The following is an 11,951-nucleotide window of genomic DNA, read 5'->3' on the forward strand; positions in this document are numbered from 1 at the left end:
TTTCCTCGCCGGCTCAGGTCTACCAATTGATTTCGTTCAAAGTCACAGCAGTCAAGAAGAAGAAAAGAAAGGAGGCGCTTCCCTGTCTGCCAGGGTGACCTTCCACGGTCCCGCCTCCAATAGTGGGTGCCAGCTCATCCGGCTTTCTGTGACGCCTTCTGACCTCAAGAAAAGGCTTTTCATCTTTTTTTCACATGATTTTCTTACTGTAGCACGTTATGTTTTCACATACATGACATACATGAATTATCATTTTCACGACGGACGTTTTCCAAATTTCATTACTCAAAACGTGCAGGCTTTTTCGAATTTTCAATAAAAAATTCCAAAAAGCCCTGCGATCTCACAGGTTTGTGTGCATTTTTGACAATGTTAGGGCATGCTAAGGTCCACTTGAAAATTTGAACCCTGCTAATGAAACATTTCAAATATGTTCGTCGTTGCTAAATGGGTATTCTCATATTTTCTCATCAATGTTTTCGTTTTTTTTATTGAATTAAATCAATTAGAGAATATATTAGCTATTCGCTTGCTTATACATTTCTTCATTTCTTAGGAAGTGATTCATCCCGGATATGTTCTTTTGCCCTTTTTGTCTCCAATAATAAATGCAAGAAAAAATTAAATCAAATTATAGGTGCTTGTTTGAATGGCCTCATAACCTTACAGTAGATTTGAAAGGTGTATAATTATTATTTTTTTTGTATCAAAAATTGCTTTCTTCCTTTATATTGCCTTTTTATTGCCAAACACCAAAATACAAGTTTTTCTTCTTCTTCTTAGTTTCCGTGAAGCAAATGTTTATAGAATCGCAACGGAGTGGGAACAAATGCTTAGAAAATTTGCAGAAGTTGACCATATACGGGTCATTCTTGCCCTCGATTTTTGTGCTTCTGCCTGCTAAACATTTTGATTTTTGCCAGCACTTTTTAAGAAAGAACTTTTCTTGCTGGTCTTTCTGGTCTTTAGACTTGCCTTATAACAGTTTGAAGCAAATGTGTTTTCACTCTTCCACTTTTCTCTTCTTATTCTCTCGAGCATTTTCAATTTTCAACCATATGTTTCTGATTTCCTCTCAGAAAAAAAAATTTCTCCTGGACTTTTTTTTGTCCTTTCTTCACGTTTTCATTTTTATTCTTAGCATTTGTAGTCATTATCAGGTGGCTTTAGAAGGGCACACACACGCACACTTTTGCGGAACAAGACAAAAATTCAATCATTTGGAGAGTGGCTTCAATTCACTTTGAAGACATTCGCAATGCATTGCTAAATCGTTTTGAGAAGAAAAAGAATAAGTGATGCAACATTCTTTTCATGATTAATTACTCAAAATTGTCTGGTCCCTTGAAACACGGAGCCTGAACAGAAAGAAATCCTGATACGGAAGTTATTTGTTATGTTTTCGTTTCCATTCCCTTACTTTTACTCTACTCATGCCCCAGCTTTTCTCGTCGACCCATCAAACCAAACTGGAGAAGGTGAATTGAACAAGAGAAAACTGATCGCACGTGAAGCGGAATGAAATTTAAAGTGTTGGACCCTTTTCCTTTTCAACACATTTTTTTGCCTACTCATCGAGCCAAATCTTGAACAAATGTTCAGCTCTCTTCAGTGTCGATTTTCGACAGCAAACTTCTCAAAATGACCTTCAGTCCCAAGATTTATATTTTTTTTGCATGGATTTGAAATGAAATTTGAATACCTTGAGAACACGAAAAACACTATGCATAGTCGGCGACATTTCAAACATCCGTCATATTTCCTTATTCCTTTACAATTTCTGATTTTTTGTACTTGTAAGGTATACACGCAGTCCCAGTTTCTAGTTTGACCCCCCAACCTTCTATCTTTACACCAGTACTGCATACATTTTCGTGAAACTTTGTTTTCTTTGTTTTTCGTACAGCTCATCCTTAGCCTTTGAAAACAATAGAGGTATAATTTGCATGTGACGTTAGGTGGGACAAACAAAAATAAGAGATATACCTGTTCAATCTATATCAGAAATCAAAAACAAATCAATCAATCACCAAATCACCAAATAAAAGTTTAAATCTAAGACGAGATTATGCTAATTCATGAACTTCAGTTTTATTTATCAGACTAGTTTCAACTTCTCACTCTTTTTATTTATTCACTCTTATTTTTTATGCATTATTATTCTGCAATAAATTTTCAAAAAAAAATTTTAAAGGTGGCATAGCGAGAATTTTTCGAAATTTGGAAAAATCTCAGTTTTTGCCACTTTTTCGGAAAATATCGGTTAAGATCAACAAATGTCTATTCATGTTTCAAATAATAATCACACTGAAAGAAATCGAACATGTAACAATGCTATAGTTTTCTCAAAAAGTGGCAAAAACTCAGCAATTGCCATTTTTGACTCGATTTTTTGACTTGGTTTGAATATTCCAAAAAACCTTGTTTTCAGATGAAATAAATATTTTTAAATATTTTCACGTGGTGCCAGAGCCTCTTATTTCGGCTTGGCCTACGCAAATCTACAAAAAAGACGCAGAGTTCTCAACTGATTTTGCATGGTTAAGAACGTATTTACTGATGTTACATTTTTTGGGCAAAAAATTCCCGCATTTTTTGTAGGTCAAACCATAATGCGGCAGCCTGGCACCAAGTAATTTTAGCAATTAATTTTAAAGGAATAAGACATAAAAGGCGGTAGGAAGTGGAAATCAAGTCTAAAATAATTTCTGGTTCATGTTGACAAAACTTTTAAGTTTACCTCCTTCAAAAACACTTCGCAACATTTTTTAGAATTCTCATAATCCATTTTGATCATTTTCAGTTTTGAAAACCAATTTCGCTACTTCATCTTTAACTAAATAATCAATCTAATTGACGCCAGATTTTGGAATTTCAGATCGAAACTATGAGCCAACTAAAATCCAAATGAAGTTGCACACAATGATACGATTTCTTCTTTCCGTGTGCTGCATTGTGAACGTCTTCGAATCAGCAGATTTGGCCTTCATACCGCTCACCAAAGCGTTTCTTGACAAACTGAAAAATGAAACTTTGTACAACAGATTTGCAACTCCAACACAATATGACGGTGAGTGAACCATTCTTCATTTCTATTTCAGACTAGGGTTACATTTTCTTTGGGTTGGACATGGGGTGTACTGAAAAATAACGAACAGCACTATTCCTTTCTGACTCCAGTTCTTTCCTTTTTCATTTATCATGTTTTTAGAGTATATACGCGTTCACGGTACAGGTATGAACGAGTGTTGCAGGCTTTCTCTTCTTACATAACTGTTGCTTTCATTTTTTTCTCTGAGAGATTGTTTTCTGACACCGCTACACACTAAACACTGTTCTAAACGTTTTGCTCACAGTCTCACGTCAGCTTTTCGCACTAATTCGTGTCATTTGTCCTTAGGAATCACTTAGATCATGTGTTGTCAACTGATTTTTTATTCTTTTCAATTTTCAGGTGTCCCTACAAACGTCACATTATCTATGTTTATCGAAGGAATGAGCTCATTCAGTAAGATATTTTCAATCAATTCTAAATTTGAAAAATTCAATGAAGGCGCCTGAGCGCCTGCCGCGCTAGCCTTCCGGCGCCCCGCGTTTTTTTTATTATTCGAAGCGAAACCCAAAAAATGTCGGACGCTCCAAAGCGTCCATTTATCGCACTATGTGGTTCAAACTTGAAGAATGACTAACTGTGCTCAATTAAACAAATTTCGTAATTAGACTTCTCAAAAAAAAATTCAAAAATGTTTTATGGTGGTTCAAAGTTTTGAAATAATTACTCTACATCAAACCGTTGCTCTTCTAATTGTGAGGCCTCATAGACAGGCTTGATGGAATTCCACAAGAGTATAGGAACTTTGAAAATTTTGAGCCAAAAAAAATTGTATTTTTCTCTTTAATTGTCTAATTTCCTCAGGTGCTCAAACAATGGATTACCATCTAGACGTGTATTTTCAAGAAGAATGGTACGACCATCGTCTTGCTCACAATGCTTCGGCTCCAATTCTTGTCCGAGACTTGACAGTTTTCAAAATGATGTGGCACCCGGATGTATATTTTGCAAATGCAAGATCCGCCGCTTTCCAGGTCAGTTCACACTTTACATGCTTCCACTTGTGTTTTGACTTGTGACTTCAAAAGATGTGAGAAAAAAAGACGGAAAATAAATTTGCTTTTTCCATCTCTACACTTCGAGCACTTTTATGACGAATGAGGGTCCTAATAACATGCAAATCCTATTTCCTATTTCAGGACATCACCGACGACAACTTTCTTGTATGGGTTTATCCAAACGGGCGTGTTTGGTATGACGCGAGAATCTCAATTGTAAGCGGAAAAAAATTATATTCAAATAGTTATTCAAAAAGTCATGTGTTCAGGTCAGCTCCTGCAATATGGATCTTTGGAAGTATCCATTGGACTCGCAGGAATGTGCACTTCGGATACTCTCATATGCTTACCCAATGACAGTTCTTCGTCTTCTCTGGTCAGAAAAAGAGGACGTTCCGGCAATCGACCGTAATCCAGACATCACCATGCCGGATATGTCGTTAAAACACATTAGGACAGGATATTGCAACGGAACTTATGCCACTGGAGAATGGAGTTGTATGACGGCCATTTTCTATGTGGAAAGAGAAATGATGCACCATGTCATGCAGACTTATGTGCCTACAGCTCTAATAGTTGTGATTTCCTGGTTTAATTTCTGGCTGGAAATTGACTCAGCTCCAGCAAGAGTATCGTTGAGCATTACCACTCTCCTAACAATTTCAACACAAGCTAATGCAGTGAAACTTGCATTGCCAGAAGGTAAGGGGAAGGAAAACGGGGAATAAAAATAAAAATACATTACTGTTTTTAATTACAGTGAGCTACATGAAAGCTATCGACGTATGGATGGGATCTTGCATGGTAACTACCAATAGTGAATGTTGTAATATTTCAATTTTTTTAATTTTCAGGCATTCGTATTCGGTGTCATGATAGAGTTTACAATTTGTCACTACGCTAAGAATTTGGAGATGCTTCGTGGCGACGGACAACCGTCGCTGATCGTCGACACTGCTCTCTCAACATTGTTCGGAGCGGCCCGAGATATAGACGATCTGGTGCGAAAAGTGGCCACGCTTGTATGTTGCTTGCACTGCTTTCACACGCTAAGCTCATTTTCAGACAAAATATTTTGATTCAACTTTTCTTTTGTCTCAAAACTGCAAGAAGTCGAAAACTTGGTTTTCTATACTAATATCGGCTAACTTTTGCATTCCTTCGATACTTGTCAAGAGAAAGCTAGTATAGCTGAATGAGTTTAAGCGACTTTTACCTTTCACTCACACACACACACTCACTAACCATTTCCTAAGTTTTTTCTTCCAGTCACTTAATCTTTCAGGTTGAAGAAACAGTTTGGGTTTGTTTGTTGCCTCACATGCCAGCTATTTTTTTGTTTAATTTCTAACTTCTACCGCATGACAGTTTTCTTAAGTTTTCACAACAAGTCTTTTAAAATACGTGAAGTGTGCGGATCAAAGATAAAGTGAATTATGTACTTAGGCGCTTTTGTCTACGTTTAGAAAGATCAAATGAATGCTGAAATTTCAGGCGACACCTACAATAGGCCTTCCACGAAGGCGCCACTCTCGCCCGCCCGCCCCACACCACGCCCCACACTCCCGTCACCCTCATACCATCGCCCTACTAAAGTTTTGTTTTGCAATTACAAAACACCATCGCTCCGCCCACTACACACACAAACTATAGCGTGACGCGGAAGCCGTGAAGTGTCGGCCGCGGCGGAAGTAGTGCTAGTTTCATTGACGTGAAGTGAAATGCCAAGTACGCAAACATGTTATATGACGCCAAAATGCACCGCAGTGTGATAGGGCGGGCGTGCGGAGTATGCGGGAGTAGGGCGGGCGTGGTGTACACTATTCGCGCCTCGCCTTCGTGGAAGGCCTAACCTACAGTCGTCTGTGGGGAATTAGTCTGAATATAAATGACTCAAATTAGTGGATTTTTCGAAACCTTTAGCTAAAATAATAATAATTTTCAAAATCTTTCAAAAATGCGGACTTTTGAGTTCTTTTGAGTAGGTTTGGATCCTCGGAATCTTTAAATACAGAACGTATTGAACAGAACAAATCGGTCGTTTTCCAAAATTAATAAGGTGAAACTGAATTTGTACTAGTTTTTTCGAAACCGTTCCTGCCAAAAAATTTTGGAAATTTTCAAATTCGAGTTTTATCAAGCGGCAAAAACTTGAGTAGGTGCCACTTTTGGAAAAATCGAGGGCACTGCTCGAACCGCTACACACGCGGTCCTGGCTAACCTAAAATTATGAAATGAAATTGCGGCGCGTTTCGTGTCGCGTCGCGGCTCGGTTTTAGTTGTAAAACTAAATGTATTTGTCCGTGTGGAGTGCACGACTTTCCCAAAATGAGAGAGGCCAGAACCCCGTGCCTACAATGTTGGAATACCAACATAATTAAAACAGTAAAAAATCAAAGCAATTTTTTTATCGACGAATTTCAAAAATAATTTGATCTCCTTTTTTCACCGCTTTTTGGGTCGAAATCTAACAAACTTCGAAATTTTTCCGAAAAGTTTTCTTATGACATTTGATCGTTTTAACATTACTGAAGTGATGACCGTGGCCCGCCTTTAAACACTTTTTCTCTGAGATACTCTACCTTTCATAAAATAGAAACCGTGCACTCCTATGGAAAAATGGAATAAGTTGAGAATGAATAAACAACCCACCGCCTGTTAACCTCTGTTTCTTTTGCTATCTAACATACTTCTTACTAGTAAATTATTCAAGAAAACCAAATTTCAGAACGAGGAGGAAGGTGTTCGGGGGGACGGAGAACAACATATTGCATTGAATATGCTAAATCCAGAGGAGCCGCGGCTACGCTCGTTGAATCAAAACAACGATGTTACGGCGAACGGGACCAGGTGAGAGCTAGGTGCTATTGACACCCACGAGACGTTGTTTTTTGAAGATATTTCGTTGGTGCGGAAAGGATGAAGCGGAAACGGTCAAAAGCGTCGCTATCCAGACTTCGTCAACAGGTAGCGAGCATGCGTCACGCTGTGAGTTTTGCTTATCTTGCCACTTGAAACCTGCTTAAATCGGTTTTATTTTTTCATTTTTTCATTTTGCTCAGAAGCTGGCGTTTGATATTTTTGAATTTCTGAGTGTAGTGTTCACACATTTCACTTCTCAAGTGTGCGATTTTTCTTCAAAACGTGAAAATTTTGTTTCAGACGATTGACGTCTCTCGTCGTGCTTTTAACTGGACACGCGCCCTTCGAAATCTACGCGGACGGCGAGTGGCTCAACGCATTGACGAGCGGTGTCGTATTGTATTCCCGATGATATTCTTGCTATTCAATGTGGCCTACTGGAGCTTCTACCTTGTCTTCAACTAGCATTCTCTTATTCACTGTGATTGATCTCTACGTTGTGCATGTCCTCAAATCTTTTCTTGTTTTTTTTCTCATTTTTCTTGATTCAGGTTACCAACTCGCTAACTTTTCAACATTTACGATGATGATATTAGCCATTTTAATTTGAAAATAAATTATTATGTATTAAGAGTAAGAGAGTCACATTGTATTTTTATTTTATTTCAAAAATGGATAACGTTCCGCCATATAACAGGTACTATATATCCCTGCGCTTAATTATTTTTTTAACTGAAGGTCAATTTTGGCCCTTTGCAAAAATCTAAAATCTCAAATTGTTTCCACGCAGTGGTTGGAAATTGATTTTTTTTTTCTGAACTATCATCGTTCATTGCATATTTTAGTTGTTTTTCTCACATTATTTCATTGATTAAGGTACATTTACAGCAGATAGGCACTCAAATGATTAAAATTGGTTACCTATCGGCTTTAAATATAGCTTAATCAACGAAATAATGTAAGACAAAAAAATATGCAATACATGATTATAATGATGATAATTCAAACATGGAAAATCGTTCAAAATTGAATATTTCAGTTAAAATTAGGCTAGTTCTTTGATAATTTGTATTGAACTGCCATAAAAAAATTTATAGGTAAAAACTGAGTTGCATCGCTCTTTGACTCGGAATAAAACAATTACAATTTTTTTGAAAAAGGTTTATTATGATATTTGGTTTGTTTAGTACTATAGGAATGCATTTTAATAATTTCCCACGGGTGGTAGTGTACCTTTAAAACTTTTGTGTTTAAGTGATATTCTTTAGAAAGTTTTGAAAATTATTTGAAAATCCATAGACCCACATAGACCTGACCACCACTGCATAACCACCCTGAAACAGTCTTTACAGAGTACCTTTTATCAAAAAAAAAGCTATTTTTACCAGTATTTTAAAATTAATACTTAACGCTGATAACGTGGTTCAATAAAACATCAATAGAAAAGTTTCATTCTATCTTCTTTGGTACACAACTGAACAAAAACATTTATTAGAAGTTCAAAACCAATCAATTTAAGTTTCTATCGATAAAAAATGGACTATTGCTGTTCTCGTCTAACGCGACATCTCCTATGCTGATGTGCTCAATTTCAACTTTGTTGAAAATATCATAAATCAAATCCAATAATCTGAAATTAAAATTAATGCGGGAATTCTATTCTATGTACAAAAAAGCTTACCTGCTAGCGACGCAGATGAGCATAAAATTAAAAAAAAATGTTCCAAGGTCCACTGCTTTAGTTTCAAACATATTTTGGTATGTATAAAAATTTAATATTGAATAGTGAAAAATTTTGAAAAGTATTTTTTCTTGTTTTTTTCTGATAAACTTTCGGTTTAAATGCGACAAGAAACTATGGTGCCATGTTGGAATACGTGGTATCAGTTATTTTTTAGATAATGAATCGTATAGAAAGACTTTGACCGCATTAAGTGCCGAAAAAAACTACTGACGATAGTAGCGAAATCGAGTTCTTTCTTTCTTTTTTAATTTCACTGTGAAATATGGGAATTGATATCAGTAAAAAACGAGTATTAGGGCAAGTAAAACCGATCGCGATAGAAAATCAAATAGAAATGTTCATAGGATTCTCAGGCTATGGAACTTTTTTTATCCGCAAAGATTTTGCAATTTCAAAGTCACACGTGGCTTTTTTAATCGGGTCTCGTCACGATCTTAGTCAATGGCTGCTGCATTCTTCAAAAAGAAAGCTCGTGAAATTTGAAAGTCTACAAAACAGAGAAATGTCAGGATTTTGAATAAAAAATTTAGCACCTAGTGTCAAGTTTTCGCGATGTCAAAGGTGGGGTACCGAAATTTGTGACTTTGCTTTTTTAGACCAAAATAATTCAAAACTACCGAATTTCGTAATGAGACGTTCTCAAAATTAAAAAAAAAAAAGTTTTGGCCGCTCAAAGTTTTGGAAAAAACGGCCTATTTTTAGCTAAAATCTCAACTTTTGGCAACTTATCGGTGTTGCAGCGGTTGGAACTTAATTTTTATTTGAAAATCATCTTTTAATGCATGTTTTGGCATTTTACTACGTGTTGTTTCGTTGATTGAGATGTTTTTTTGGCCAATGGGGACGAAAAGTTTTCGGAACATCTCATTACTTCAGGTCTATCTCATTACTTTCAGGTCTAAAAAAAGCAAAGTCTCAAATTTCGGTATCCCACCTTCAAAGCATTTCCAGAATATTTTAGTACAATAGTTTAATACTTGTACAATTTAATACATATACTTGTTTTTTATAATCCAAAATTTTTAAAATTTAAACGTATATTTATTTGCATTTTAAAGATTAGGAAACAATATTTTCTAAACATGATATATATATATATATATATAATATAGATCATATATAATAATATAGATAATGTGCGTATATATATATATATATATATATGAGGGGTATTGAAGTATTCAAAAATGTAAAAATGGCTATGTTGTTTTGAAATTTGATGATGAAAAAATTGATCTGCGGTATGTTAAGCTAATTAGGACAAAACTGTTACTTTTTCACATTGCAATGTTAAATAATAAGAATGGATGTTTTCCACTATTCGAATCAGACTACGGCACCGACCTACAGTAATAGCCGTTAATCTCTTCTTCATTCAAATAGGGCACAGTCAAATAAGATAAAGAGCTTGGTCAAACAAGATCCTGTGGCCTAGCACTTGGGAGAGCGGTCAAAAGTGCAGTCGGAGTTTGTGATAGGAATATCCAGTTTCATAAACAGTACCGGTTTTTTGGGCATTGTTGGTTTATTGCGGTGTCTTTTATCTTGATAAATCACTGTTAGCGATTTTTAAAGGTGGAGTATTTAGCGCCAGAAAGTAAATTGTTTAAAACTACTTCCATAGTGCTAAAATGGCCAGATATCATAGGAAAAGTTGTCAAAATGGTTTCGAAATATATGCACTGCCAGTCAAAAAAAAAGTACTTGTGTAACATGCAAAATTGACCATTTTTTAAATGTTACGTGGCTCTTTTTATCCATATTAGGTTTAGGATTAGTTTTTTATATGCCGTGAAGCACTAATCAATTTCACATTTTGATTATATTATCATTTTCAAAAAAAATGAATGGAAAACGTATTGGAAAATATTTTTCGGTCAGGTTTACTACAAAAGTACTTCAAAAAGTGGCGATCGCTGAGTTTTTGCATGTTCGAAATTCTAAATATTGATTTTTTAAACACAAGTAGACTATAAAATTTGAAGGTAACTTTTTTTTGATTCCAAAACTTCCAAAAGTGGTATAATCTGAGGTTTTTTAAATTTTCAAAAAATCATATAATATTTGGAAACATTTTTTGAATTTTTTTAGTTGGTTATTTGGTCATTGTGGTGTCTTAAAGTAAATTCACCACTAGTGCTACTCCACCTTAAATCGTATTTGAAATATCTTCCGAGCGTGCCCAGCTAAAACAATTTCGATAAAATCTGCTGTTGTCTGCGTCAAAATAGAAAAAAAGAAGACAAAGACAGTTTCGATGAAGGACCGCTGCGTTGATTTCGATTTCGAATGTTGCGACCCCGACCGTTCAAGGTAACCCTCTTTTTTTTCGTTGGCGCCTCGTGTACTTTCGTTTCTTTTTCTACCGGTTCTCAGCACACACCGCGGAGGTCCATTTTTCGCCTTGCAATTCATTCTGCAGCGTTTTTCCGTTTGAATTAGTGCAAGTCATCAGTGGTTACGTGTATACGCAGACTGGCAGGCGTTTTTTGTTTACACACGTCATCATCTTACGACGTCGTCGTCCTTTCTGGTCATTTCTACTTTTAATATTTGGGAAAGGGGCACTACTATTTACCTGCCTTCTTCCCATATTAGGTGGGCCCTTGATGTGGACAGTTGGTGGCGAACGCTGCATTTTTCCATTCCAGAGAGTAGAGAGTGTGCGGGTTGAAGAGAGACAGACGTCACTGCGCTCTTACACACACACACACACACACACACACACACACACACACACACTATCGATCCCCAACAGTCCCGCCCACATTTGTCAACACACGGTTCTTACGACAGTTGTCCCTTCATCTCACTCTTCATTCATTTATTCCAGTGAGAGTCCCACACACGACTGGACTTCCATATCGAGCCACAGCTATCAACGAATTTGCTGGCAAGATGTAGGCAGTTCAGTTGTGCGTTTATGGAGACCAACATCCGGATTAATCCTCTATATTTTCCTCCCTTCACTGCCATGTTGTCTAAACGTGCCCCTGTGTGCTGTTGCCGAGCCCTTCGTTTCCATAGGGATTTTCGTTCATCCCTTGGAAAAATGAAGCCTGCTGGACTATTCCTTCGTTGTAAGTTTTTTTTTTAGACTACAAAGCAAAATGGTTCAAAAAACGTTCGGGCTTCCATCTCTTTCCCAGCCTACATCTCAACCTGGGCTGGCAAGAAATGGCAGTCTACACGTTTTTCAACCAAATGCTATGGCCTTTTTTTATTCTGAAACTTT

At 36.5% G+C, this 11,951-nt stretch overlaps 2 protein-coding genes and 8 non-coding genes across 13 annotated transcripts; 5 read left to right on the forward strand and 5 right to left on the reverse strand.

Moving 5' to 3' along the window:
- Positions 1-1,126: 1,126 nt before the first annotated feature.
- T24D8.12 lies at positions 1,127-1,323 on the forward strand. Its single transcript, NR_070484.1, has one exon. It is a non-coding gene; the product is annotated as an Unclassified non-coding RNA T24D8.12 (non-coding RNA).
- Positions 1,136-1,332, reverse strand: T24D8.13. The gene has a single exon (NR_070485.1). It is a non-coding gene; the product is annotated as an Unclassified non-coding RNA T24D8.13 (non-coding RNA).
- A 1,575-nt stretch (positions 1,333-2,907) lies between these two features.
- Positions 2,908-7,604, forward strand: lgc-40 (Ligand-Gated ion Channel; the record flags this gene model as incomplete). 4 transcript variants are annotated; one of them, NM_001420568.1, is made up of 11 exons in its annotated part: positions 2,908-3,070; positions 3,212-3,235; positions 3,455-3,508; positions 3,917-4,086; positions 4,252-4,326; positions 4,380-4,812; positions 4,871-4,914; positions 4,965-5,111; positions 6,839-6,960; positions 7,008-7,098; positions 7,273-7,595. In NM_001420568.1, 11 exons carry the CDS (start codon positions 2,908-2,910, stop codon positions 7,435-7,437), a joined length of 1,488 nt encoding a protein of 495 aa, NP_001407535.1. The 4 variants fall into 4 exon arrangements, with proteins under 4 accessions (NP_001407535.1, NP_001407536.1, NP_508428.2 ...); NM_001420567.1 differs by having other exon boundaries at positions 4,965-5,132; positions 7,273-7,437; NM_076027.9 differs by lacking the exon at positions 3,212-3,235 and having other exon boundaries at positions 4,965-5,132; positions 7,273-7,604.
- Positions 4,775-4,831, reverse strand: T24D8.10. Its single transcript, NR_070486.1, has one exon. It is a non-coding gene; the product is annotated as an Unclassified non-coding RNA T24D8.10 (non-coding RNA).
- Positions 7,605-8,447: 843 nt separating the features above from the next.
- T24D8.6 (uncharacterized protein) lies at positions 8,448-8,772 on the reverse strand. The gene is made up of 2 exons (NM_076028.2): positions 8,654-8,772; positions 8,448-8,602 (listed from the first exon to the last, which is right to left on the reverse strand). The coding sequence occupies exons 1-2, from the start codon at positions 8,722-8,724 to the stop codon at positions 8,482-8,484; spliced, it is 192 nt and encodes a 63-aa protein (NP_508429.1). The 5' UTR covers positions 8,725-8,772; the 3' UTR covers positions 8,448-8,481.
- Positions 8,773-11,221: 2,449 nt separating this feature from the next.
- Positions 11,222-11,495, reverse strand: T24D8.11. Its single transcript, NR_070487.1, has one exon. It is a non-coding gene; the product is annotated as an Unclassified non-coding RNA T24D8.11 (non-coding RNA).
- Positions 11,496-11,546: 51 nt separating this feature from the next.
- On the forward strand, positions 11,547-11,645 carry mir-73. The gene has a single exon (NR_002428.2). It is a non-coding gene; the product is annotated as a pre-microRNA mir-73 (primary transcript).
- A 39-nt stretch (positions 11,646-11,684) lies between these two features.
- T24D8.14 lies at positions 11,685-11,876 on the forward strand. Its single transcript, NR_070489.1, has one exon. It is a non-coding gene; the product is annotated as an Unclassified non-coding RNA T24D8.14 (non-coding RNA).
- T24D8.16 lies at positions 11,715-11,904 on the reverse strand. Its single transcript, NR_070490.1, has one exon. It is a non-coding gene; the product is annotated as an Unclassified non-coding RNA T24D8.16 (non-coding RNA).
- On the forward strand, positions 11,825-11,921 carry mir-74. Its single transcript, NR_001272.2, has one exon. It is a non-coding gene; the product is annotated as a pre-microRNA mir-74 (primary transcript).
- Positions 11,922-11,951: the final 30 nt, after the last annotated feature.

This window comes from Caenorhabditis elegans, chromosome X (assembly GCF_000002985.6).
Source record: "Caenorhabditis elegans chromosome X".
NCBI lineage: Eukaryota > Metazoa > Nematoda > Chromadorea > Rhabditida > Rhabditidae > Caenorhabditis > Caenorhabditis elegans.